At 43.5% G+C, this 23,740-nt stretch overlaps 1 protein-coding gene across 4 annotated transcripts; it reads left to right on the top strand.

Annotated features, from left to right (window-relative positions):
• Positions 1 to 1,263: 1,263 nt before the first annotated feature.
• Positions 1,264 to 21,216, top strand: LOC110989025 (monocarboxylate transporter 13-like). 4 transcript variants are annotated; one of them, XM_087138206.1, is made up of 5 exons: positions 1,264 to 1,359; positions 5,357 to 5,590; positions 7,616 to 7,756; positions 14,017 to 15,024; positions 16,643 to 21,216. In XM_087138206.1, the coding sequence occupies exons 2-5, from the start codon at positions 5,386 to 5,388 to the stop codon at positions 17,128 to 17,130; spliced, it is 1,842 nt and encodes a 613-aa protein (XP_086994332.1). In that variant the 5' UTR covers positions 1,264 to 1,359; positions 5,357 to 5,385; the 3' UTR covers positions 17,131 to 21,216. The 4 variants fall into 4 exon arrangements, with proteins under 4 accessions (XP_086994332.1, XP_086994333.1, XP_086994334.1 ...); XM_087138207.1 differs by lacking the exon at positions 1,264 to 1,359 and adding an exon at positions 7,980 to 8,044 and having other exon boundaries at positions 5,269 to 5,590; XM_087138208.1 differs by lacking the exon at positions 1,264 to 1,359 and having other exon boundaries at positions 5,269 to 5,590; positions 16,747 to 21,216.
• Positions 21,217 to 23,740: the final 2,524 nt, after the last annotated feature.

Genomic DNA, 23,740 nt, shown 5'->3' with positions numbered 1-23,740 from the left:
AGGGAACCGGCATACAGAGATTATTTGGGCAGGTCAAAAAAATTATACTGTTTTGGAAATTAATTACAGAAGGTGGTATAGATGAGTCTATAATCCCTTTAATCCTCGACTGTTCCATGGTAATGTTAATCACTGCAGGGGTCGTCCGTCAAAAATCTACATGTTGACTTTCAGACCGCACCTCATGTACTCTCGGCGTTAGAAATGCATGGTAACAACCCCCTCACACCCATGCCTGGTTTCAAATTATCATAAACCAGAAATTCTAAATGTTTCAGATGCACGATAGCAACTCAGACTGCAGGTAATACAAGAAAGTATACCCATTGAACAGAATTAATTATTCCTTTTCGTGTTCACTGACTTTACGTGTTTACTCCTCTTATAAAGCCTTTCGCTAAAGCCATCGTGGCTCGGCTTGAAGTAAAACTGGCGAAGCAAATGGAATGGAGAACACACGCGGAAGTGGCGATGCCAAGTTAAGGAGAGTCAAAAAATCCCACAAAAGCCCCAACCCTTAGGAAAAAGGCTGTACTAGACAGGTTGCATGATACTAGATAGGTTTCGTTCTCTGTGGAAGGACCCAATGTGGGCATGTACCGGTATTCCTAAATAAACACACTCTCCTGAATTTGTGTCAGACTGACTGGGACCTTTTCTCTGTACTCTTTTCTGCTGTTGTACTTTTGCCAGTATCTATTTGAAAAACAGGAAACAAATAAGACGACCAACGATAATATCAAACTGCCGGTATTAATACAGTCCAATGTCTATAAAGGCCAAGTGTCAGCGGTGACCATGTACATTGCCACGTCAGTCATGTATATTTCTTTAAACAAATCAACCACACCATATGCACGGCAGGTCCAAAGATGAACAGACGCATGATCAACAATACATTGTGTGAAGGAACGCCTTAAAGGTAGTACACACCATTTACAAAACACCACTACCTACTACAAAACGTCAGTGTTAGTCATTCTGTAAACTCTGACAACAGGCTGGACGAAAACGACACGATGGACAAACAAACCTCAAGGTGCCACGTAGACTCGCACTTGACCATCGTAATCACTTACGCTCTTCCCTAGCGTTTAGGCCCCATGATGTTCCGCACAAAATGCCGATACCCAGCAGACATGGCTATATACCCATTAGTCGCAGTTTCACCCTCATAAATAATCGGTCAGCTCACTCCTGGATATCATTTTTTCTCATTTGTTTTCGTAACGACAAGAAATTTGGACCCTCAATGTCCCTTTTGCTTACCTGCACGTGAAAAGAGACCATTTATTGCCAAATCTTTGTACCTCAAAAGTAACAGGGTGATGAATTGAAAGGACACTTAAAGTTTGGAGGGTAATTTTTCACATTTGTCGAGTTTTTGCAAACCGTGTCATGTAAAGTGTGATAAATATGTATCATGGGAGAGAGAAACCGTCTCTGCAAACGAGACCACAAAGGTTATATATTCATTTTTTTTTAATTGTAGAGTTGCACGATATGCGATGTACACACATAACAATTTCTTTTCCACTGAGTTGATAGGTTTGGGTTTTTTACCCAAAACGTTGGTGCATGTAAAGCTTTTCTAAGTATGCACAATATATTCCAAGTCTGTAGATTAATGCGTTGTAGACACTGCAGATCAGTTGAGGCTGGTTCAGAGACACATAAGCTTGCAACCTCAAGTCTAGTTTCATGCATTTGTATTGTATCCTCTTTTGAGTTCACGTTTTAGCTTGAGGATTTATTGACGTTTGTTGATACGCCTTGCACAGTGTCCGGGGGGTCTTTGACCGATTTTATGCCTAATTTTCGGACCTCGCCTGTTTGAACTTCAGTTTTACATGATTTGTTTTCGCTATCAGTGTTTTTAAGAAAATGGAACAAACATTTCAGTGGGTGACTTTGGCCTCCATGGACGGACAAGGAACACTTCACAAAGAGATTTTTACAAAAATTCGAAGTTGACCAATATGGACACAGGTGACTTCAGTGTACAAAACGCTAGTGACATGCTATTTGTTATCCGTTTGTTTTAAAATAAAATTTCAAATTAACAGTTACCAGCCTTGCAAGGATTATATTTATGAGAGTTGTTTGTCTTCCGAATTGTATCAAGGATATTTCAGGGAAACACTCCACAAAAATTTATTGGATTGATAATTGGGTACAAAATTAGGTTAAAAAAGTTTGAATGAAATTTCGTTCTCTTTTCCAGCTAACCGATCGCACAACAGCGATAATATATTACCCTTTGATAGATTTTCGCAAATGTGTTTACACATTTCGTCTTCAGGGAAAATAGCGGTGAAAATCATTACATTGATGTACATCATCTGCTGAATAATTTTGTAGACATACGACCTGTAGGCCACCTTTGCTAATACGCCAAAACAAAAACTAAAATTCAAACACCACAAGTGGGGTTAAAACACATGATGTGACCTAATGAGTAGAGTGCTATATTTTTAGAAACAAAATAACGATAAATATAATAGCAACGACAACATCAACTGGACCGCCAACCGTTCGCTTGATGTTCCCACTGATATAGGGCCCTGGGATGGGCAAATTTACATTTTCGAAGGAATTTTTCACAACTTCAAACACTCTGCTACATTATAGTAAGAGCGGCACGTGTTGCTTTTATCATCGCGCAGTGGAACAACACTCACCGCGCAGAGAAACAACACTCACCGCGCAGGGAAACAACACTCACCGCGCAAAGAAACAACTCTCATCGCGCAGCGAAACAACTCTCATCGCGTAGAGAAACAACACTCACCGCGCAGAGAAACAACTCTCATTGCGCAGCGAAACAACACTCACCGCGCAAAGAAACAACTCTCATCACGCAGCGAAACAACTCTCATCGCGTAGAAAAACAACACTCACCGCGCAGAGAAACAACACTCATCGCGTAGAAAAACAACACTCACCGCGCAGAGAAACAACTCTCATTGCGCAGCGAAACAACACTCACTGCGCAAAGAAACAAATCTCATCGCGCAGTGTAATGTGGCCTGAATAGAACACCATAAATACAGGACCAGTTTAGGCTGGATCATTGTCAATATCAACTACCAGTCATAGACCCTATAAGCTATAGTGAAAGTGACTAAGCCAGATAGTACCAGTCCCGAAACGCATTGGAAAATTTCACTTGAACAATCAAAATCACCGAACAAGGCGAATCCAATATCCGAATTCTTGAATTATTTGCTGCGTGGTGCCTTCAATACGTGTGCAAACATGACCCATGAAAATGTATGCAGTAAGCAATGTGCTATCTTCAGTGAAAAAAGTCACTGGAACTTTATCATAATGAGGGGCACCCCCAAACCCTTGTGCAAACAGTTCGACCAGGGCATTTGAACGAAAGCACACTATAGTGACATGAATCATGTTTCCAAGAAGCGAGGTTTGCTTTCCAAGTTCGTTTTTACGAAATATGTTTTTCAAGTTAATTTTTTACGATATCTATTGTAGAAATGTTGCTGCAAATTCTGGCATTTTGGTTCTATGAGGTGTTGAAAGATGTGTCTCATAAAAACACAGTTGGCAATATGTATTTTGTAAAAACGATCTGTGGAAAGACTCACGTTTTGAAAAGTGTAGTGGATGGCACGGGTGGCCTTTCGTATTCTCTGCTTAGTTGATTTGCATATCAAAAGGGCCGCAGAGGTCACGGTTGGGCCTTTATTTTTGCACTGCATGTGGACTGCGGATAATAAACCTTTTCAATAATAATTCATAATTCTGCACGCATGCGCACAAATGGTTCCGACGGCAAGGAGTGAGAGCGGGCCATTGAAAAGGTACAGGGGTGCGACTTTGATGATAATTTTCTTTCAGGTTTTCTGGCTTTGTTCATTTTTTCTTCAGAAAATCCCATTAATTTATTTTGATTTTAGTTTCTAATCTAAGCTTAAGCGAGCTTTTGAGCGCTCTGTAAAAAGACTTTACAATCGTGATTTGTCCTTTGCGTGCGAGATCACCGTTTCTTAGTATGGTCCCTTCCATCATAAGTAGTATAAATTACATCGTTAGTGTTCTTCGAGCCAACCTGTGCATTTGTAAACACGTACTATACTCTGCACTAATGATGTAGGTTTATACAACTTTTGATGTAAGGGGGCTATACTAAGGTACGGCGATCTCAACAAAGTCACACCGCTGTACCGTTTCAATGACCTGCTCACACTTATTGCCGCCAAGGCCTTTTGTGCGCATGCGTGCATAATTATGAATTTATTAGTGAAAAAGGTCTACATACAGGCACCTGTACATGTGTGTAACTAGCTGAGTAAGATTTGAAGCTTTGCATGGTGGAAGAGACATGAAGAGTGTGCATGTGCATCACAGTCTCCTGAGGACGGCCAGAGCACACTGGCCGAAACGTCGAGTTAACACTCGCCGGTTCTTTTAAGAACCACACCTCGCCCAAAAGAGATTGATTCAATGGTATAACCGCAAACCCATTACTCATGTGTAACTTGCTGTCTAATAGGCCCTGTCACGTCTGTGTACGAGAAAAGTCGCTGTCGGTTTACGGAAGGCCAATGATGAACGCCTTGACCGAGACAGCAAAAGAGCTTGATTCAGACTATTGAAAACGAGCGCAATTGTAATCTCCGTGAACACAAAAAAATTGAGAAAAGTGAGTGTATTGCCGGCTGTGAATTAAAAAAACCCAAATTCTTCTTTACAGCAAAATTGAACGTTCTTTTTTCGCCATGCCAACTTTTAGATTAGTTGTAGCAGAAGTGGATTTAAGCCTTTGGTTCAAGATGGGGCTAATTAGCTGTCTTGTTAAGGAATCATTAGTCAACTACTGTAGGCTTCAGTAGCGGTTAAACCCACACAGATCCACTATCGTGAACTCGGTTATGGCAAATCACTGATACTCAGGGCAAAGAGCGTCCCTCATTTAGAATATCGCACAATATGTATACTTTTTAAGCAAGAGTAATTTTGAATTTTTTTAAAAAACGTACAAAATTTCAAACGGGTGCGGAAAACGAATTTCATGCCCTTGAGTACAATGGTACCTATTATAGTCTGTCAATCACCCCATTCCAATGTTTTTGGTTTTACATGCTCTGACTTAAATCACATTTATGCTTCAGCCAAATACAAGTATTTACGTTAAGTTAATGGATATACTACTGGCAAACTAATACTGTCCCTTTAACGCGCTGCCTCAGTTCCGTAGAACACTGCGCATGTCAGTATTTTGTGGAGGTGTACTTTGCACTATATTTAATGAGTATAATGATGGAACGGGTGAGACGTAGTCGTCATCAGATTCTGAAGTAAAATGGAACTCACGTCTTTGCGGTTTTTGCAGGGCAAGAAACGAGCGGCTTGCCAGGCGTAATGGGACGAACGAACAAAATTCCCCGGACCGATTCCGGTTGGGCCTGGGTTGTTGACTGTGGTGCGTTCATAGCTTACTTCACATCAATCGGTTATGTTTCGTCTCTGAGTGTGTATTTGACTATCTGGATGGATTATTTTGAGGCCAGTGCAACAACTGTGGGCTTAGTTGTATCGATGGGAATTTTAATGAGAGGACTTATGAGTAAGTACTTTATATTTTATCTGAATTCAAGATTTCACTTAGACCAAAACTCACGTTTTTCATTATTTCAGTGAAGTACAATCTTTAACCTGCAACTCCGTTACACTTAACACAGAAGGATGGGACGCTGAGTCATCATTTCGATAGCAAGCACGTCACATAATTTCTGTGACAAGCCAACTCGGCAGGGGTCACATATATGAGTCCCAGGTTACCTTGCATTCAGACTTGGTAACTGCACTTACGTTTGACCTCAGGTTCCAAATAACAGAATAGCTAAATTAGCAATTAAAACTCTGTCTTGCCAAGGAGCCTAAAATGAATGTACACAGTTTTGGGACTAAATATAATCTGAAACTTTAACTAAACATACTGATTTGGGAATGTTGTGGCAGATTTTAATAAAAACAGTTACAAAAAGGTTGCAGATCCATGGTCATATTCATTTAAACAGTTTGACACACAAATTTGACTAATTACAAGGACTTAAAGTCTCTGACTTGTATTCGAAATTAGAAGTACTACTACTAGTACAAATACTCGTACTTTAAAATCAGTTCTTGTATACTCAGACTTTCAGGTACTCGTAAATTTAAGTACTCGGCAGTACTCTGTACTCGGAAAAAAGTACTGGACTATAACACTGGTTCTAGGGCCATATTGTTGTTGCTGGCAGTTTAACGGTTAACCCTGACCCCCTAGGGTTTATGCAAAATCGTATAATTGGAGGACTGTTAGGGTTTAAGCATATTTTAGATCTTCCCCTTTTCCATATCGTGCCCTCTCCTTTAAACTGTCGTTTTTTGGGGGGGGCAGACCTCACTTATAATTGACAGAAATAGTTTTTTTTTCATAAATCCATGGGGATGGCTAGCTAGATACTTACGTACAGGCAGACGCAATATTTAACCACTGTAGAATACCGTATCAAGGCCTATTTTTTGTGTAGTGAAACACTGAGATATTGTAAAAGACAACCTTCGGTCGGAGGAAATTCACCTTCACGGAAATATCCTTCTCTTCCCCGCTGCCATTCTGTAATCAACCACCTCATTTTCAAGCCATGTTTCAATTAAAGCATGCCCCCAAGCATGCATGCAGCTCAAACGACAGAGTGGATCGACAGACACATTGCAATCGAAGTCGGGGGTAGAGGTTGAAAGGGGGTCGACCCCCTCTTGAGTTAGACATTGAAAGGCCAGCTTAATTTGTGTTATTTGGGTTTTTCTGTTTCTTTCTTTTCTTAACTTGACGCATGAGCTCATACATACGAGGGACTGAATTTCTCATGACTGGGCGAATTTTATTAACCAAGTCCCCATACTAAGATACGGAAGCGTATAAGGGCCACATGATTTTTAAATGCTATTAATTAGTATTTTCTCGCTGCTGCGAGTTACTCTCTCGCCGCAACGAGTCAATATTTCGTTGCGGGGAGTAATTATCTCGCCGTTGACAATCTATCTCACCGCTGTGAGTCATACGCTCTTGCCTTGGCGTATTGGTATCCGATCCCGCCTTGGCGAAAATCTCAGCCGTCTCACAAATCTATTGGTGCCTAGGGCCTACATAGTATTTGATCTGGCCGTGTGGTGGTGAGATTGGCATCGCCCTACAAACTGTATCGTGGTCCAAATATGCTTCAGGATACCGTACGAACAAGTATTGGCTGCAGTTGTGGACATTTGGTATCTTTACCAGGCGTGCATTAAGTTCACCTGATCTAGAGGAAACCTACCCGTTTATCAAAATCACTGAAGGAAGAGTGGAAGGGGGTTTGATTTAAATATATATTTTATCCCGATTTCACCGTTCGCTGATTTGTTTCTAAACGTACTCTGCCGCTTGCATTTCCGATGTATTGTCAATCGTTTGCGAGATCGGTGCCAAGTGCTGTGAAAGACATCGGCCCATCATACTTTTTTGAAGGTAAATTAAAAAATCCCATACATCGACCAATGTTCTCTGAACCGTCTTTATAGATTAAATCGCTCAAGTTACTTTTCTTTTCTTTTTTTCTTTGAGGTCCCTTGTCAGGTGCACTCTGCACCAAATTAGGCCCCCGCGTTGTTACGATGGCGGGTGGTGTTATCTTCGTGACTGGGGCAGTGTTGTCATCCCTATCACCAACGATAGGATTCCTTATAGTCAGCAACGGATTGACAGGTAAACTATTTTTAAATAGTGCTTGGCTAAGGAATGGTTGTTCAATTGATTTAATTCACTGGTAGTCAACTGCGCTGGTAGTCACTGTTCCAATGATCAATATTTATTTGTTTTAACCCACCATTACAGTCCACCATTATTCTGTTACATTGTTTCCATAAGTTCAGTAGGTCATGACTCATTATGTATGAAATAATGGAGCTTTTTGATTTTGAATATTTAGTGATGTGAGTGCCCTGTACCGGTACTACTGTGTATGCTGATCGTGAATACTGAAGTCAGAATCAAGTAAAAAAATCCTCTTTACTCCTCGGTCGCTAATATTGACGCAAATATGCCTGCTCTAAAAATTTCATGTTTTGCTCTTGATTGCAAACGTTTTAGTAGTTTTCCCTAGTGAGTTATAGGTAAACTTGCTTAATTTAGCGGTGACACTTGATATATTTGGTATTATGTTCCAAGAAGACCATGTACATTGTGCATGTGTACTCATGCGAATTATAAAAGAGGTAAATCATGACCTGACCGTGGTTGCTATGTCCCCTTTAATAGACCGATTGCCACCGTTAGAGTGGGTATCAACCGGACAGCAACATTTGGTCTACTGCGCTCTACCTACCGGAACAGTCACTTCATATGCAAATTTCCCATGCGCGCATGGCCATTCGCTGAATAAGACTTTATCATCCGAGATGCCCTATGACCTCCCACTATGCACTGCAGTCTCGCCGCCATGATCATCCTTCTTTTCTCAGCACCGTATCGCAACGGACGTGTCTTTTAGACATCTTCGAATTTTTCGAGTTTTCCATTTTCGCTACACGGTTCTGTGTTGACTTTATCAACTTTATCATCCAGTCATCGTTTCTGAATAAACCTTTACCTTGTGTGATTTCATTTGTGGTGGTAAGAGTGTTATTTTCTTGTTTCTTGGTGCCCTTTCTCTCTTTTTGTTTGTGTGTGCATTCTGCAGGGGCTTACCGTGAGTGCTACTAGGAACGGTCAACCCTATACTCCCCATAGGCTGGGCTGCTTCTGTGGTGCGTTTGTTCGATAAAGCGGCCCGTATAATCCACACAACAATTGCTGCATGAGAGAACGTGTGTTTTTCCTTACTGTAGCAGCAACTGTGGGTTATGGCCTAACCACTTGAGAGAGCGCTTTCGACTTTAACAGGGACAACGCCTAGCCGCATGGGTGCTCCACCCCTATATGTTGCTCAGACGAGGACCGCGACGCTCAATTCCGCGGTAGTCAGACTCCCATGGGGAATTTTCCGACTTGTAATTTCTATTTCTCCGCCCTCCAACAGACCGCCTAGTCAACTGAGCCAGCGCTTCCTACGACTGTCGAAGACCCAACAAGCTGACCGACAGAACGCCTATGGCTCACAAAAGCCAGCGGACCAACGGAGCTCCTCTTCCTCCGCCGCCCGCAACGGCTTCCGGCCGCCGTAGCTCTGCTACACGCAAGGCCGCATCCTAGGTAGCGCCGGGCGACCCGACACTTAGCCGGCCTCACACCGACGACACCAGGGCGGGCTCTCCGTGCTCCACCGTGTCGGGACCGCCTGATGGTTCTCCAATCCAAGGTGCCGGGGCACCCAGCAAGAACTCGACTACTTTGCCGCCGTGGCTTCAGATCTCTGCAACCCATCCGCGGCTCTGGCTTCCAGCTTGGCAACCCAGTAATTCGGGACCCTCCTCGGCTGGCCCACCGCCCCAAGAAGATGGCGTCCGTACCAGTCAAACTCCCGTCTGCCCTCCGGGGGATCAGCCTTCGACTCTACCCGCCGCATCGACTGCTGAATCCCCCCTCGTTCCAGACCAGAGGGCAAGCGCACTCCTTCCCCTTAATCGGTTGCTTCGAAGACCAAGAAGAGACGTCATTCTAAATAACGCGAACGCTCCCCTGAACCATGGATGACAGCGTTCCAGTCCATCAATGAATCTCTGTCCTCCTTAGTTCGCTGCCTGAGTGACAGACCCACGCCAGTTTCCATTGCTCCAGACCCGGACCTTTCGGCCCCCGGCTCCCGCAGCTTCAACCCGCTCCGCGGTTACGGACGACTACTCGGAGCGTGGTATTTACCGAAGCCTGGGCCAAGGTGGTGTCCCCCTTCCGGAACCTTCGGTCACATACGTGAGTACCCATGGATCTGACCCTGGCATGGCTGCACCTCACTCTGAGCAGCAGACACCATCGTCAGGAGAAGACGACACCGACTCGACGGGCGACCTCACCCCCTCTGAAGGCCGGCTCCGTCTCCTGCAGCGTGATATAATCCAAGTCCTCGACCTTCCGGCTCCCACTCCCCCCCCCCCCGAGGGGCACCGGCCGCGTCTCCTTCAAGCACCATGCGACCAGGCTGGAGTCTTCGGACCAACTTTCACAGAGATCCCGCTTGACCGCTCTTGCATCGAGATCTTCGATTCAATAAGCAAGGCCACACACTGGCGCCCTTGTCCTCCTAGGGCCCTGGCTTTAATATTACCACTTCCCGAGGGAGAATTACGATAACTTCTTATCGGTGCCGGAAATTCCAGACGCAGCCCGCGGGACAAAATCATCGTCGACTCGGGCAAGGCTCCTCGGAAGTCGATCTTCCGCCCTGACTAAACTGAACAAGGCTTCTTGCCTCGGCGTTCGCTGTTCAGCCTTCCTCCTCCTTCTCTCGGAATACATTGCAAGTGCATGCGAGGAGAATTCACCAGTGTCCCCAGACTTCACGGCTTTGGCGTTCCGGGGCCTAAATGAAGGCTTGGCCCTCACCTTCGAGCAATTCACTCGTTTCTCCTGCCTGGCTTCCTCCACCCACAGAACAAACGCCTTGGAGGCGATGCATATCCCTCACGAAGGCGTAAAGTCTAGACTTCAAGATATCCCACTTTCTTGCAAGGATCTCTTCACCGGCAAGTTTCTGGAATTTCTTGAGGCCGAAGCCAAACGCATCGACACCACGAAGAATCTCTTCTCCCGGGAGCCGATTACTCCATCTTTGCGGCAAACTCAGCCGCGTCAGCCTCAGAATCCTAAGCTGCTTCCACCCAAGACACATTCTTTTCGCGCTCCGCTCCCACAACCGACCCAGCGTTGTACCTCAGTCTGTGCCTCGACCAAACCCACCCGGCCACGGTCGACCCGAGGATCTTCGTCGCGCGCCCCCCGTTACCTCGAGGGTCTTTGCCGATGACTGCGCCACTTCACATTCCGCGACCGCCAATCTCGAACCCGTCGGCGGCTATCTACAAATATTCGTAGGGTTCTGGCGGGAGATCACCTCGGACGGGTGGGTTCTGGCAACCATCACTCACGGTTACTCCCTCGAGTTTACGAGTGCCCCTCCGTCCGAGGCCATGTTACGTCCGACCCAAAGACAAACACCTGGCGCCGGAGGCCGAACTTCACTCCCTGCTTTAGAAAAACGCCGTCAGTCACGTCCATCCCGACGGCATGACAGACGGTTTCCTGTCTACCTTCTTTCTTACCCCCAAGAAGGAGACAAACAAGTTGCGACTAATAATCAATTTCAAGCATCTCAACAAGTACATCCGGCCAAGAAAATTCAGGATGGAAACCATACTAACTGTATGTAACACGCTCCATCCCAATACCGTCCTGGGCGTCGACGATCGACCTCTGGGACGCATATCTTCACATTCCCATCCACAAGACAGACTGGAAGTTTCTCTGCTTCATGTACAAAAGTCAAGTCTACGAATTCCGGGCCCTACCGTTCTTTAGACATCTCTCAGGATTTTCACTTGAGTCGCGAAGACCGTTGCCGCCCATCTACACCAGCTGGACGTGCTAATTTTCCAGTGCCTGGACGATTGGCGTGGGTCGCACCCTAGAAGAGGCAATAGCATCAACTCGTCTAACCTACGACCTTTCTTCTCGCCTGGGTTTCATCATCAATCGAGAGAAGTCAAGACTGTCCTCGATTTTCCTCGGAGCAGAACTCGATCTCTGCAGAGGTATCATTGCCCCGACGGCCGATCACATCGCCAATCTTCGGCAATGCGTATCCCTTTTTCGCTCAGCTCAGTTACCCCCCCCCCGGCCCGCGCGTAGCTTCGTCTCCTTGGGCTGATGGCAAGTATGGTCGACCTGGTACCTTGGTGCAGGCTTCGCATGAGACCCCTTCAACTTCACCTGCTTTCCTGCTATCGGCCCAAACGGGATCCTCTCAGTCATGTGCTTCCCGTATCGGACGACTTTAGACGTCATCTGCTTTGATGGCTAGAGGGAAGTCACTTAACCGCCGGTCTGCCATTCCTGCGACCAAAACCGGCAGAGATAATAACAACAACCGATGCGTCATCTCATAGCTGGGGGCCTCCTTCCCTCCTCACCAGATCTCGATAACTTGACCACCTGCCTTCCAGGCGAATCACATCAACGTTTTGGAGCTGCCAGCGATATTCCATGCTCTGTAACGCTTCCTACCATACGTCAGCGGAAAGAATGTCTCGGTTTGTTCGGACAATTCTACAGCTGTGGCGCACATCAAGCACCAGGGCGGCACTCAATCTCCCAAGTTGTGCGTCCTCACTTGGGAGATCCTGCAGTGGGCAAGGGAACATGCGATCAATCTGCAGGCTTTCCACATCGCTGGCCCCCGACAACACGTTGGCAGATGCTCTCTCCCGCGGCAAGATACTTCCGACAGAATGGACTCTTCATCCAGAGGTCGTCAAAGCCCTTTTCGTGATGCTGGAGAGGTCTTACATCGATCTTTTCGCCTCTCCCCCCAACGCCCACCCCAAAGCCTGGGCCACGCACTCCCTGCAGATCAACTGGTCAGGCATCCTGGGACATGCCTTTCCACCCATCTCCCTTATCCCGACAGTGCTCTCCAAGGTCGAACGCGAATATTGTCGGATACTCCTAATCGCACCATTCTGGCCTCGCCAACCATGGTTCCTCAGACTGACGAGGCTCCTGGTCCGTTGTCCTCTAGTCCTTCCCGAAAGCATTGTCCAACGATCCATCCGCTCGGCGGGACTTTCTTGCCACGCAGCGGCCATGGCCCCACGGGGAAGACATCTATCCACCCATAAAATTTACGACAGCAGAATACGGCATTTCATTAGGTGGTGTGAAGAACAGACTCTGGCTCCATGCCATACCGATGCTCCTCTGAATGCCGTCGCCGATTTCCTGTTACACTTATTCGAGTCTGGACTCCAAGTTTCTACGATTCGTAATTATAGGTCAGCCCTGGCTGCCATCTACACTGGTTTTGAGGATGGCTCTGACATCTCCAACAACCTCCTCCGTGGAATGTTAATGGAACTTCCACCTACGAAGAAGTTAGTTGCATCTTGGGACTTAAATAAGGTTCTCCGGATGCTGGCCGGTCCTCCCATTGAACCCTTCAGTAAAGCGTCCCTCCTACACTAGTACTAAGCTGGCCTTCCTCCTTGTGGCAGTCACATTTAGAAGAGGCTGCGAATTACAAGCGCTCTCAGTAGGCGATGGTCATCTGCGCTGGGAGCCTCACGGGGTCCGCCTCATCCCCGCTGTTCTAACCAAGAACCAAACTCCGTCCTTTGAACCCCCAGATATCTTCGTGCCTATGATTTCCTCGCATTCTGGGGATGATGCTGATAAACTCTGGTTTCCGGTTCGTACGTTGAAATGGTACTCGGCCAAGACTAAGGGTCTCAGAGGATCGACGACTCAACTGTGCATCACCTCCACGAGCCTGAGTCGCCCAGCAGCAAGAGACACGATAGCCCGCTGGACGGTTGCAGCCGTCGGGTTTGCTAACCTGGATTGGCCTTCACAACCTGATGAGCAAGGTAATCGATACCTACCCAAACAGTCCTCTCCCGCCCATCCTCCCCACTAGGCTACGACTTTAGTTGCTTTCGAAAAGAAGGACAATCATGGCAGCGAGACCGCAGTGCACAGTGGGAGGTCAAAGGGCATCTCGGATGATAAAGTCTTATTCAGCGAATGGCCATGCGCGCATGGGAAAGTTGCATATGTAGTGCTGTTTGGGTAGCTATTCTCTAGTAGACCCGACCCACAAAACCAATGTGGGGAGGATTTTGAGTGTTGTTTACAAACAATACAGCCAAGTTTCGATATAGTGCCCAGCAACTCAGCAGTATGAGCACGGTACCTACCGTCGGCTTTATTTGGGGTAAATGATACTTATGAAAAGCTTTCCGTTTGGTGGACGCCGTGTTTGTTGATATTGAATGCTCACTATAGGTCTATTCACTACAGAATACCTTTATTTTTTTCAGCCTCTGGTGGAAGCATGCTTTATGTAGCAGAAGTCCAAGCATTGGGAATGTACTTCAAGAAAAGGTTTGCCTTCGCCGTTGGTTTAGCATCAGCGGGCATAAGTACGGGTCAACTTGCCTTCCCACCTTTAGTTACCTACCTGATTGAAGTTTACGGCTGGCACGGTTCAATGTTGATCACAGCAGCAATAAATATGCACATCGTAGCTGCTGGAGCACTCATGCGCCCAATGGTTAGGGGAAAAACCACGAAAAAACGGCGTGCGCATAGTGTAACAAAACAAAATCCTGGCAAAAACGAGACTTGTACCGATGAAACAGATCCTGAAGACACCATGGCAGGTCGTGATTCGGAAGTCGATGAGATCGAAGAAGACGTTGTTACTTTTATCTTGGCTGAAAATCTTGGCTTTGTAGAAGCTATCAGGCATCAAACCTCAGACGATGGAACCAGCTCATCGTCTCTCACTGAAACGCCAAGATCGTGTATGGGATGTTTCCTTACTTACTTCTCGAGACTCAAGCATTACTTGCTCGATACATATGGACTTCGGCGATTTGTACGCAACACAGCCTTCATCCTCACGATAACTGTGGCCTTCTTTCATGGGTTTGGGCGGCTGAGTATTGTGTACATCGTCCCTCGTGCCAACTCGGCAGGCATTGATCTCGAGACTTCTGCCCTCTTGCTGTCCTTATTCGGTGCCGGTAGCATAGTGGGCCGTATTGGGTATGGCTGGTTCATCGATAAGAAATATATCACGGGTGAAATGGCTTACACGTTGGCGTTGTTCATCTTTAGTGTGACAGTCTCCTTGATGCCAGCCTTTTCCATCTTTCCACCGTTGGCAGTCCTAGCCTTATTGTTGGGAGCAGCCGCTGGGCTGTCGGCCTCTGTGGTTATGATCATCGTACGCGCCCAGGTACAACAGTCGGATGCCGCAGGAGCATTGGGAATTATGCTATTGTTTATGTGTGTGGGCAATGTAATTGGCATCTTTGTGTCAGGTAAGATGGTAAAATATGACATCTCAACACAGGTTGATCTAGTAAAAATGTCCCAAAGATTTCCACCAGTCTTTTTTTCTCCGTCGTTAAGGTTTCATGAGATAGAATGATGACTTGATCAGCCCGACAAGAACCAAAAAGACAAAATATGATACGTGCCGGGCGTTGCGTTTTCAACTCACGATGCCCGTCAAACGCCAAACGCAGAATGTTAGAATGGTGGAACGAAACGTGCCTACTCAATGCATATGCTGCAGCCATTGTTGGAATACAGTTCAACAAAGGCATTCTTCTCCTTTGTTACCATAATCCAAGACAATGCATACATATAATGAGTTGAACGAATGCAACGTTGCGCAGCCAGTCCAACACAATTTCTAAGATTTCAAACTTGAAACCTGAGGACTTTAGCAATCTCCCGATCTATTCATCTCTTTAATTCGAGAATGTGGTTGCACTATGAAGTGTAACTGTAGTTAAGTATGAACCACTATTTACTAATTTTTTACAGCATATCTCATTGGTGATTTTACAGGGCTGTATAGGACAAAGCCAGCATCGTGGAGAGTGCACAGTGAAGTTGTTGTTTGACAGAAAGAACGGAGCTACTTTGTTTTTCGTAGTCTTTGAGGCAAACATTGTGCCTTTTATGCATGGGACAAGGAAAACGTATTTTATATAGCGGGTTTCGCCCCTACCAAACGTATATATTGATAAACACTGCATCTTAGTGCTTGTCCTAGAGCTGGCGAAAAAATTCACAAGCTTACTCGGGTAGGAGTCGAACCCACGACCTCCTGCTTACTAGTGCAGACGTCTTAACCACTCGACCACCGAGCTTGCAAGGGTCGGCTGGCTGGTCCGAGTCAGGTGAAGCAGCGGGTACAGCAAACTATTTTCAAGATGTATTTATTTGGGGGGGGGGTTAAGGGCAAAACTCATTATATAAATTAACATCTCCCCAACGCAAAAATACACCTTGAAAATAGTTCGTGGTACCTGCTGCTTCACTTGACTCAGACCGGCCAGCCGACCGCGGCAAGCTCAGTGGTCGAGTGGTTAGGACGTCTGCAGTAGTAAGCAGGAGGTCTTGGGTTTGAGTCCCACAAGAGTAAGCTTGTGAATTTTTTGCAAACTCTTGGACAAGCACTGAGCATGCAGTGTTTATCAATAGGTTGGGTAAGGGTAAAACCTGGTATATAATTAACGTCTCCTAACACAAAAAAAATACATCCTGAAAGCATATTTTCTGCTTTTTTTTTTAGTTCGAACATAATCTATAAAATAACTTAAACATCTAAAGGAATGTGTATTAGTTCATATTAAAGAAGTCAGGCGGACCATATCACGCGTATTTTCAGACTCAAACATTTTCATTTGCTTCACAAAAGGGGTCAAATGTGCCCCTATACGAATCATAGGTTTTTTCTTTTATAAAAAAAAATTCCTTTTAAATGAACGATAAAGACTAAAAGAGTTGCTGCACGTCACCATGATGCCATGTTTAAAAACCTTCAGAAGATAAAGCCAAGTATCGTTTCATTTTTCCACGGAAAACAAAAGGAATGTGCCTGATTGTTCTGTAAAAGAGCGACTTTTCATCATGTTTCTGTTTCAGGTGTAACATACGACACCACGGACAGGTACGACATCGCTTTCTTCACAGGTGGGGCCATTCTTCTGATTGCAATGATCCTCTGTCTTGTCGTGTATTTTCTTCAGAAAGCAAAGCAGAAGAAACCTCGTCTGAATCTCCCTCCAGCGTTTTATGTCAAGTTTCCAAGGAGTGCTTCCACAGGTGATCACCGTAAACAGACGGCAGACTCTGTAACGGCCGATTTGGATTTGGATGGCTTGAACGACGACGATACAGGAGTGAGTAATCCTGTTTGCACGTTTGTGCTCAGCGGAATTTCAACCGATGACAATGTTGCTGGACAACAGCAAATTGTTGGTTTGAAGAGAGACCAGCACAGCTCGAGACGCAGATTTGGGCGTAAAGTTGAGGCTGGTAAAATGAAAGGTATAGAGAATCCAATGGCAGTCGATCATTTTGATGACGTTATTGTAAAAGAAGACGAAAACACTGACGTTGACCAAACCTAACTTCTTGTGAAAATTTTTAATTTTAGAGTGGCTGTCCAGGGGGAGATAGGCGGTTGAGAATGGAATTTTTTTCCCAAAATCGGCTGTCCATTTTTTTCTTTGTAAAAGATCCTCAACCTCCACAACCTGACACCTTAAAAAAATTCCAGCATTTCGGGAGGAACCCCCCCCCGCTGGATACGCCTCTGGAGAACATCGCAGTCCCAAACAGGCCGGACAATTTCTCATCATCCGATCGTCTTAGTAAACACTTTGCACTTAGACATTACCATCTATATACCTGGTGTAAGAAATGTTCCAAATAACTCTTACGTCTCTCAATATCGGCCACAAACTATTCTCACGTGTATCGAAGTCACAAGCGAAGAGACGACTCCTTTAAATCAGTTGTACAAGGACATTGGACAGTTAAAGACCAATAATATCTTTCAAGATGCACGGTTTTCAAGTTGTATCGCTTTTCGTTTTCAATTTGACTTTTTAAGAGTCTTACATACTATTTTAAGTGTCGTTGAATTTTCCAAATGGTGGCTATTTGTATACTTCAAGTCGAATAAACTAAATTGAAACAGGAGATGCGCCGATGTTAATCAATCCATAAAAATGTATAACCACCATCAGACCAATTAAAAGTTATTTCTCGTCTATTTTTCAGGAGGAAGGAGGGGGCCATGTTTTGTGGATGGGTAGTGGATGGATTTTCCTGTGGTCTTGTGGACATATTTGTGTCTGAATAAGCGATCACCCTTTCTGTCTTTAAAACAGCATACACAAAACAACAAAAACAAAACAAAAAATAAAGAAAATGAAGCGAATAATTGATTTTTACTCGGCCTATAGGCCTACAGCTTGAGCTATTTAAGACAAGAGTACCAAAACTTCACGTTATGTAGAATTCCTCACTATTACATCCGGTAAAAGCTCATTCTCAAGAATTCTGTGTTTGGTTGGTCTCAAACAAGTGTGATTAAGACCGACTTTGTCTTTGCAGTTTTTAAAGACCCGAGCCGAAGGCTCTTTGACACCTACATATTGGATTTCTCAATAATAATAAAAAAAACTTCTACATGGATACGTAATTGAATTTAACCTGACAATTGTGAATTAGAACAAGCCGTTCTTCGATAAGTTTGGGTAATTTATTTTTAACTGGAAGGCACATCAAATAGCAACGTTAGAGTATGCATGCGTACTTGTACATTTCAACAACAGGCTTTTTTTAACAGTTTTAACAGGTAATACGAAAATGGCTTGAAACGTAACAATTCAGTTACCCCCAGATTAGTTCGGTCTTCAAAATTCAACCACTCTTGGTGGAATATTTTAGCTTCTTTGATCAAAATAAATACATTCCGAAATTTTTTCCAATGGTTTTACGTTACAATTCAGTTAACAATTTTTGTACCCAACTATTCTCTTTCCCGTCTTTAACTCAAAATAATTACGTAATTGTGACGTCAGCCAAGGATCCGAATGCAATGCAGTGTAGACGTAGAAATACATGTACATGGATTTCGTTGAGGGCACGTGGCTGGCTCTTGGGTATAAACTGTTTAAGGTAATCATTTTTGACCCCACTCTACAATAATTGTGTAATACATGGTTTGTTTGGAAACGTATGCCACTCTAAGTGGAATTCGATTTTCCTCAGCTTTAACAATTTCCTTTGTTATGAATAAGGCTTGTTATGCTTACCTTGCGAGTTTTCTTTTACGTTCAATTATTTTTCTGTGCAATGTACGTTAATTTAAGGCACTTACTGTCTGCTGATAAGTGTCGACAAATTTTGTGCTTCCATTTCATGTTGTCGAAAATATCCTCTTTGTATTGAGGAAAATTGCATCCGATTTTTTGTGAATTGGAATTTTTTTTCTCAAGAAAAATTAATTTATTCGTTTGATTAAATCTTGTTTACCAAATACACAAGATAATTCCTAAAACATCAATTATAAATAAAATGTGGAAAAAGTTAAGAAATAGTTGATATACTTAAATTGGACGCTTCCCAGACATTAACATATTCAGGACAACATGTAAAGGGTTAGCATAGATGTTGAGTGGGTTTGCTAGTAGGAATAAATTTGAATGGTGTTTTTCAATTTGGGTTATTGCCACTTTAACCGCATTAAATTTACTTTGTGAAGTTCCAACATTCTTTTGCTGAAGGCAAATTAAGTTTACGGTAAGTTGCGTTTTGTGTGTATGATGAATTGTCATTTGCTCTCTGCTGTTAGATTTGACTAATTAAGTGCTTCCATTTCACTTTCCAAACTAAATCCCCTTTCGTGTTAAAAAAAAATTAAATCGGAGTTGTCTTGAATTTGAATTTATGTTGCCCATGGTTAACATTCAATTTAACAGTTCTTGTAAAACAAAATAAATTTTCCATAAAAATTCAATCAGAAAAATGATCACAAAATAGTAAAGAATTGGTTGATACTCGACACTGCCATTAATCTGTGGAAATTCTGAAAATGTGAACAAAAAAGTACAAAGACAGAAATAGAAATCTTTTACATGTTTTGGTATATACACAAAGACATTATAATATTTAAAAACAGAAATTTCAAATAAAAAAACATTTGCGGTTTGGAAAATTTTCTAATAGTGACACTCATAGTGTAATCCATCACGGGGTATGCACAGTAACGTTTGGTCATTCCTCCTCCTGACAGGAATAACGATCTGAGCCCATTGAATTAGGAAATCTATGAGTTGATCACAGTTGAAAGTAGAACGACCTTTTCACAACAAAATTATATATTTTACCTACACTTGCGCATCAAAGGGCCTTGAGGTAAGATGGTTGCGTGATCCACTGAAAAGTACAGGCTACAAACATTCCCGTCCTTTTTCTTTATCAAAATCGGGGGGTCCAGGATTCTTTGGAGGGGGTCTATTCTTTTCGCCGTAGGTGGCGACGGTATTTTTCGCCGTTATTGAAGTCATTTAATTTCTGTGTTTTTTTGGTCCCGAACCCAACACACAAATAAGACCCCTATGGGTTCATGAGAAGACCTCCTCTGGATCTTAGCCTAAAAAAGTCTCCTAGACTAGGCCTATCTAAAAAACCCTCTTAAATCGTTTTTGCTATAAGTCTCTAGGCCTAATCTAAGCGGGATTTTTAGTGCCATGTAAAAAGACTTTACAATCGTGGTTCTCCCAGTGTGCATGACATTGCTATATCTAAGGCGGTCTCCTTTGGTGCTGTTTTTAGCAAAAATGATTTAAAGGGATTTCCCGAAGAAAAAATAAGAAAAGCCACAAAACCTGCGAGAAAATGATCAAAATTGCACCAGGTCTTAAAGGAACTGTGGAACTGAATCGACTCTCAATTAACATTCACTCCACATGTTGACTACATTGCTGCCAAAGCAAATCTTATATTGGGTATGTTTGGTGTCATCGCGAAAATTAGGATCCCAAGAAAAAAAAACCAGGTACTTTACTTTTCCGTTGCGGGACAAAGTCTGGAATTTTACTGTGTGAGTTTAAATTCCGTATCTGCATCTCACGTTGAGTGCGTGGAGTGTATTCAAACAAAATTTGACTGTTTCCTTGGGAACAATGTGGTAAACACGGGAGTAGTGGGTCAACCTTAACTTAAATCTTTGAATTCACTGGGGACACAAAGACAAATTTCTGGGCCCGACTTTTCTCTCTAAATTTTGTACCTACATATGATTTTTTTTTCAGTAAGGTTTTTCGATGTGTACCATTTCCGTGTCAATGCTGCAAAATTGGTTTATTCAACGGTTGACTGCACTATATAACTTCATTTCCTAGTTCATTTTTCCTAATTTCAATAATAAATTTTAGTCAGCCCCTTGGGATTTTCAAATCTTCTTTCGAGGAAACTTCAACAGAGGCCCAAGTCTATCCAAAAGAGAACCCATTAATGAGGGACTAAGACTGAGGAGTTAGTCTGACCTGAATGAGCCAGTTTGATCTTTGTACATTTATGTTTAATGTTTGTTGTTTTATGCAATTTTTAAAAGTTTCCATTGTAACTAATCTATTCATCCATCCATTTCTAACGCTTGTGCTAGCTGTTTGGCGAAATAAAATAAATGAAAGTTTAGTCCAGCTTTATGCATGCAAGTTAGTTAAATATTAAGCTGTGGTTAGACGTCCGAACGTGTGGTGTGCCTACACTTATTCGGCATTCGTATACGAGGTCGTGTACGAAAACATGGTCCAACGTAAAGAGTTGGTTTGAGGAGTTCGCCCAGGTCCCTGATCCAGCTGATTGCTTACTACGGTGGCCGGGCAATGACACTATTCGCCCTTCTTTTTGTACACTGCATGCAGCTAGCCAACAGAGCTTGAGGATGATTTCTTCACGCAACAGGACACAACTTCTTGATTAATTTCATTGGATAGAAATCGTTTTAATAGGAATGACTCGGTACCTCTGAGTGGCATGATAACAGCAACACGCGCCCCTCATACCATAATGCAGCACTCTGAAGTCGTGAAAAATTCCCTCAAAAATGTAGAACTGCCCATTCCAGGGCCCTGTATCGGTGGGAAGATCGAGCGAATGGCCAGCGGTCCAGTTGGTATTGTTATTATCATTATCGTTATTTTGTTTCGAAAAATACACTGCAAAAACAATGGTGTTGAATTGTTGACACCAATTTTTGTATTTTTTATTCTTTTGAAATGGAATTTGGTGTTAAGGACTGGAGGGGTTAAATAATTCCTTTGGCATCGAAACTGAAGAGAAAAACCGGTGTTGCTTGATATTGGTGTTAAACTTGTCTTACAGCGCGTGCGTTTTTAAAAGAAGCCTTCTGATTGGTCGATATAAAATTATGGGATGCTAGCTTTACCGTTACGTGCCTACGTGCTTGATACCTCTTGATTGCTATTCAACTTTACTATCTGACAAATGTGTGACGAAATTGTGTGTTAAGATGCCCAATGCGGGTGTGGGAGAAATCTCAGGATGTTCATGGGCCAGAGTTGAGGAACTTGGTAAGTGTTTTAAAATGATTGATGTTCTTCAGACGTGAACCATTCTTCAAAAAGTTCACCCGGTCGAAAGACTTGTCTGATCCTGTCCTGCACGAGACACGCGCTGATGCGTGCATGAGTATTGCTTATACATGTAGCCTACGTGATACGTGCGCCTGCCTCCAATAATGAGTCGATTGGAGCGTGTTCTGAAGTTACGGGAATGTTATGTTCTTTATTCACTTTCAGCCTGTGTTATCCTTTTTGGCACCTCACGTATTTCATAGGCTGAATATAACGGATGCATTCCAAGCACTGGATGCCACTGAAAGCCAAAAGATGAGTTCCAAACACCGAATGCCGTAAGAACTACACAACAAATACAAGCAATATGAATGTAAGAAAACATGTAGGCATCAGTAATGCAACAAATTAGCTGTGATTTGTAAAACTAGAGCAAGCCCATACATGTGAACTAATTCCAAATGTAAACCAGTGAGATTGGCAAATAATGCATGTTACTGTTAACAATGATATGGCCAACGTTGAGACATATCACTGCAATTTCCATCCAAGCCTCGTGTCTTCAGTAATTTGTGCTTAGGCCTACATGCACAACGCTTAATAAGTAATATTGCTTCAGCTTAAAATGTGTAGCTAAGGTATATTCACTTTATGAATGTGAATAAATAATTCACGAAAGTACAGGCAACAATATATGGCAATGCATTTACTGCCAGTAAGTTCAGTTCTTATACGATCACATCGCAAGCTAACGTACATAACACTGCGTGCACATGTACAGTAGGATACATGTACATGTACATGATAACGTGACACACGCTTACCATGTGCCGTGTGTATTGAAGGCAGACCAAACTTTAGTGACTCTAGTGTGGCCGGTCAGAAATACTGTCTGTTGTTGACATGTGGTTCGTAACTTTGAGCAATTACACCTTCTAAGCTGTACCTTTCATTCTGCGATCTGGGCAAAACGTCAGAGCTGTAGGCTGCCATATTAACGGCGGGACCATTAAAAATATCCGCCCCGAGCTGAATGCAACCCCAATCGGCGAAAAGAAAGGCAGGTGGATACAAGCGGGTTCTTGCACGCGTTCTGAGTGAACACAAAGACCACACATACCGGGATAAATTAGTTTACGCGTACTCAGCGTGCTCAGCGTCAAACATGCGCGCCTCATGCTGTGAGTACCACAGACATATAAATGCGTTTATATGCCTGTGGTGGTTGTCAAAAACAAAACAAGAACATAAAAACACGCTCTCTTTTGTTCCGCTCGGAGCGGATTACACTTGTGTACTTTCGAGAACAGTTGTGTGGCGCGCCAACTGGCACTAAGTTACGCAGCGCAATGAGAGTTGTTTGGATGATCTCATGGTGGGCTCCAGTTTTCGTACTTTTTGGGAATGATCGTAAGAAGTCACCAAGTCCATAGTCTGAAAGTTGACCTCTAAAAATAACCGCCTCTGGAATCTTTGGGTAGGAAAAATAATGTGCAAACAGTTTATTTTAAAAAATTATTTTACTTAAAACGTTAGATCTTGTAATTATTTTTCCTTGGCTTTTTTAAAACTCACCTCAGAAAATGCCTTTGTAAAATACTTTACTTGCTTATAATGTAAAGAAATT

Source organism: Acanthaster planci, linkage group LG06 (genome assembly GCF_054643075.1).
Source record: "Acanthaster planci isolate LZ-2023a linkage group LG06, COTS_SCS, whole genome shotgun sequence".
NCBI lineage: Eukaryota > Metazoa > Echinodermata > Asteroidea > Valvatida > Acanthasteridae > Acanthaster > Acanthaster planci.
Note: the sequence above shows the minus strand (reverse complement) of the source record. Positions and strands in the feature narration are given on the sequence as shown.